This window comes from Nestor notabilis, unplaced genomic scaffold (assembly GCF_000696875.1).
Source record: "Nestor notabilis isolate BGI_N333 unplaced genomic scaffold, ASM69687v1 scaffold30699, whole genome shotgun sequence".
In the NCBI taxonomy this organism is placed as follows: domain Eukaryota; kingdom Metazoa; phylum Chordata; class Aves; order Psittaciformes; family Psittacidae; genus Nestor; species Nestor notabilis.
The window spans coordinates 5865-10742 of record NW_009942860.1 but is presented as its reverse complement, the minus strand read 5'-3'; the positions used below and the strand labels follow the sequence as shown (position 1 = coordinate 10742).

The following is a 4878-nucleotide window of genomic DNA, read 5'->3' as shown; positions in this document are numbered from 1 at the left end:
CCTTCAAGGTGGCCGTTAAATCTGTTGTATTGGCTACTGGAGTGAGAGAGCCTAGTGGACCCTGGGAGCCTGTAGTTCTGTTGTTTCGTAAATGTTGTAAAGGTCCGGGGGCTAAAGGGACACTGGGGAGGTGATCTTAGCTCTGTGAACTTTCTTGCACCAGCAGGAACAGAAGTAGAGTTCCCAAGTACAAAAAGAGAGTAATCCCTGAGGTAGGGAGAGCTGAGCTGAGCTGGGAGGGTTGGCCTGAGTTTGGAGAAAGGAGAATGTAGTAGAGAAGTTGGGTTTTGGAATGCAGTGCCATCTGTGACAACTGAGGGAGATTTGAAGGGAATCCTGACCGATTTTCTACACTGCCTTCTGCAGTCTCCAGGTGAAGCCTACACGTGCCCATCAGGTAAAAGAAGCAGTCAGGGGTGTCACATGCGATTCAGGAAATTCTGTTCCCCAGAGCTTTTAAGTTCATCCCCCACCCCTTCAAGCCTTTCTTCAAAATAGTATTGAGGCTCTTACTTGCATATGCAAATTTGGAGGTTTTCTCCCATCAGTATTTGCTCAGTTGTAGTTTGACCCTCCAGCCCTTGGATTGCTTTGGAGACTGCCCTTGCCTGTGGTTCAAGAGCACCAGCAACAACAGGTCCCTTGTGGCGTAGGTGCAAATGCTGTCAGCAGTTCCCACTGTGTGAATGGGCTGTGGTGGGAAGAGGAAGCTGCTGTTCAGAGTGGTGGTGAATGACAGGATGATGGGCAAGGGGCTGGACCCTCTGGTCAAGTAACTGGGAGGCCCTCACAGGTGTCTTTTCTAAGAGGTGCATTAGAAGAGAGGATGAAGTGGGGTAGATTCTTAAAATGAATAGCCAAAGAGTGTAGTATAGAAGGGAGGAGGGTGGGTCAGACCCCTTTGCAATTCAGCTGGGGAGATTGTGGAATCTAGTGTAAATCCCAAAGGATAAGTTTTGTCAGCACTTGTGAATCAGGAAGGTGGAAAAGGTGCAGGAGCAGGAGTGAGTGTTGAGATGCCTCCTCCCCAAAGCTGTGTCCTGTGTTCCCCTTTTTGCTGGTATTGGCTCCATTCTGTCAAACCTCTTGTTTCTTCTTAGTATTTTGTAAAGCCTCCCCCCAGCCCTTATTCCCTGTTCACCAGTGGAGGGAACCAGGATAGAAATAAAACATCAGGACTACTTGACAGACCTGGGGCAGGGGAGTAATAACCTCTCCTCTGGCTGCAGGAAGGTGGGGAACTAGCATTGCTATTAAAATTTGCTGTAGGGATAAAGTGATTGGATCATTGTCAGGGAAGTGGACAGAGTCTCCCTGGATTGGGAGGGTGGACAGTTTTGTTTGGTTTTTTTTCTTTCTTTTCTCCCTTTTTAAGTGTGTTTTGGGGGGGGTGGGGAGTTCATCATTGAGTGTTTCCAAGAGAAATGAGGAATCCCAGACAACTGTAGCGTGGAGTCAGCTGTTCTCTCTGCTGCCTCGGGATGGGAATGATACAGCTCGGAAGCATGTGTGATGGGTTTCTGTGGAAAGTGGCACCAGAGACAGCCAGGAGACATGACCTCTGGTGGGTGCCCGTTAGTGCTTTGCAGAGGGTATTACTGAAAGCCGGCCCTGTGGAAGTCTGAAAACACCACCGGAAGAGAAACCAACTATGATGGCTCCTTCTGCGTATAAAGTGCTCCTCATTTTCATATTTGCCTCATTTGCGTATTAAGTTGTGCCTCATTTGCATATGTAAATACATGCCGGTCAGTGTGCAAATCAGCCTCGTTCCTCTGCCCTGAGATAAACGTGTGTTGTTGGTGCGTGGTTTGGCCCCGGGCAGGCGTGTGGAGCTCCGCAGGGTGCGCGGTGCCAGCTCCCCCCTGCAGGCCCCCCCGTGCTTTGTGTCAGTGGCCAGGAGAGAGGAGCGTGGTCTCACGAGTTTATTTTTGTGCATGCTTTCTTAATAAAAACAAAAAGTGAATGTTTATGGTTTAACCCTCTTGGTGCCAGTATTGCCTTCTTTGCCAGCGGCGCCCGGCTCGTGGGCTCGGTTCCCACCTACTTACCTCAAACCATAATTTGGGTGTGGACACAGCTAAATGAACAGCCCCCACCCCTGTGTACTTTTAAAACTGAGTCTTTTCAGGGTGTCAGAAGTTCTTACAGCTGTTCTCAGGGCACAGAGATCAGCGAGTCTCTCAACTTGTGCTGGCCAGAAAGGCAAAGTAAAAATGATGCCAATGCTTAGGGCCTGTTTGTCCAACCATTTGTTTAGTTTACTCCTTTCGGGAGGGACTAACACAAAAAGCTGTTTTTTAAACCACTTCCTAGGAAATGTGCTTTTCAGGAGCAGAGAGCATCCAGACTTGAAAAATACCCCCAAATAGCCTGACGGGACACAATTTTATCCTCCTCGACCAGCAAGACGTGAGAGCAGGATATGACTGTGCTGCACTAGGCTTATTCCCCACCTTCTTGGGGTGAGACTGGCGGTTATCACTTCTCCATTCCAGGGTTTTACCAAATGCCTGATAGTCCAGCAGCCACCTAATCTGGTTCAGCAATGAGTGCAGTTGCTGCAATTCTGTTGGTGTGCCATCTTAAAATGCAGTAGGTACATTTGCTTGTACCTCCTAAAAGGAAGTTTTGAGACTCTGGTGGTAGAGGGAGTGAATGAGTGCATGCTAACGAATATAGCCACAGCATGTGCATTTGACCAGTTACTCTTCTACAGGGGTGTATTTGCCAGGACAAAGAAACATCTTGGGCATCATCTACCAGGCATGGAAGTCAGCTCAATGCAGCTGACTGGGGCAAGTGCTGTTCTAATGCACTGCTGTAAGAAAATGTAGTGCTCTTCAGAGGAAAAAACCCAACCCTCAGACCCCAAGTACACTCACAGGAGAGGGAAAACAGGATGACAGATTCTATGGAGACATCAAAAGTTACTTTCATCTGCAGTTTATCAGAGACAGGTGATGTAGAATGTAGACATACACAAATAACTGTAATGATGTTCTTCTAGCAATTCAGAGGTTAAACTACACGATCCCACCACAAATCATCCTGCAAGCCTGCTTTCTTCCTTTAAATGTTGAAATACTCTCGTCTCCTCCTTCACCAGCATCTTCCCTGAGATTATTAGCCTTGGTACTTCAACTTCCCATCTCTCTAGGCTATAAGGGGGGTTGCTGTCATGAGCTGAACCATCTCAGTGCCTTGGGTGTGGAGCTGCAGATTAATCAAATGTGCTGGAGAAAGGAAAAAAGCTGTTAAGTGGAGAGTGAATGAGCTGCAGGGCCATAGCTCCTTTCTACAGTGGTGATCGAAAGCCTTGCGTTACACTGTGCTGCCCGTGTCCTTCTCTGTTGAAGTCTTGCTTCTGTGAAGAGAGCAAGGGATGGAATGTGTTGGCTCCTCAGTAAAGACACCTTCCAACATTCCTCGCAGTGATTGTCGTGCCTTTGCCCTGAAGTCCCGCCCCACAAACACATAGAGCAGGGGGTTCACGCAGCTGTTGGCATATGCAAGTGCTGTAGAGAGGTGATCCCAGAGGATCAGTGACTGCCTCAGTTGTGTTCCAAGAGTAGGTATAAGGTACAGAATCCCAACTACGTGGTATGGAGCCCAGCAGATGAAGAATGCAGCTACCACAATCACAACTGTTCTCAGCATTCTGTTGTGTGGCTTGTGGAACTGGCTTGCATGCATTCTGAAACCAATGAGGGAATAGCAAACTGCCATTGTGCCAAAGGGGAGTATGAAGCCAAAGACAGTCCTAGTGATGTTTACTGCCACTGAGGCAAGTGACACAGAATAATCACCTTCATAGACATTAACCCAGGAGTCATTACCACTGTAGTCTAAAGGTGAGTATTCTTCCTGTAACTCATTTACAGGACTATCCACATAATCCAGCACTACGTGATCTCCAAAATTGTACCCACACTCAGTTTTGCCATCATGAGTGCTAGTCTCACGGTAGTGGAAGACAGGACAGCAGAAAACGAAGGCCAGGATCCAAATGCCACTACATATTAGTGATACAAATTTCACTGTTCGATGATTTTGACACCAGATAGGTTTCATCACAAGAAGGCACCGGTCAATACTGATGGCCGTAAGTAGGAAGACACTAGTAAACATGGTGAAGATTATGACTGATGGGATGACTTTGCAGAGCAACCAACCATACAGCCAGTGTTCATGGAGGGCCAGGTGAACAATGGAAAATGGCAAGGATAGACAGCAAATGAAATCAGCCACGGCAAGGTTTAGGAACCAGACAATGTTCACAGACCTTTTCATTTTCAGACCAGCTACCCAGATCACCAATCCATTGCCTGGGATACCTATGATGAAAATGATGATGAAGATAGCAATGGAGACAATGGATTCTGATGCATAATGTTCAGCAGCCTGTTCACGTGAACTGCTGTTACCCAGGAGTTGAGGCATTCTGTAGCTATAAAACAGAAAGCAAATTAGTAGGCAATTCACACCCTCCTTCCCAAATTCTTCTCTGTATTTGTACTGAAGCATCTCTGAGTCAGGTGACAGTACAGAGCTGTCAGGGTACAAAAACATCAGTCTATACAATTTGTGCTAAAGGCTTAACTAATCTGACCATTACACACATTCTTCATTCTCATGTTGGCTAAGCTACATAAGCCTCGCTATTCAAGCAGGAGGGTTGTATATACTTAAGTCCTCCGATCTCTGTCATCCCCCTTGATTTCAGTCTGGTTCCTTTTAGTCTCCAAAGTGGAGCTCTCTGTTCACATGCCCACACTGTCACCAAGTGTTTTTCCTGATCAACTTCCAGCTTTGTATACACCTCTTTCTGCAGAAAGGTAAGTCAGCATTTTAGTTCCTTTTCCCTTTAAAACAAGT

General features: G+C 46.9%; 1 protein-coding gene across 1 annotated transcript; it reads right to left on the bottom strand.

Moving 5' to 3' along the window:
- Positions 1-3324: 3324 nt before the first annotated feature.
- LOC104411235 (C3a anaphylatoxin chemotactic receptor-like) lies at positions 3325-4443 on the bottom strand. Its single transcript, XM_010021612.1, has one exon. The coding sequence runs from the start codon at positions 4441-4443 to the stop codon at positions 3325-3327; it is 1119 nt and encodes a 372-aa protein (XP_010019914.1).
- Between the last annotated feature and the right edge of the window lie 435 nt (positions 4444-4878).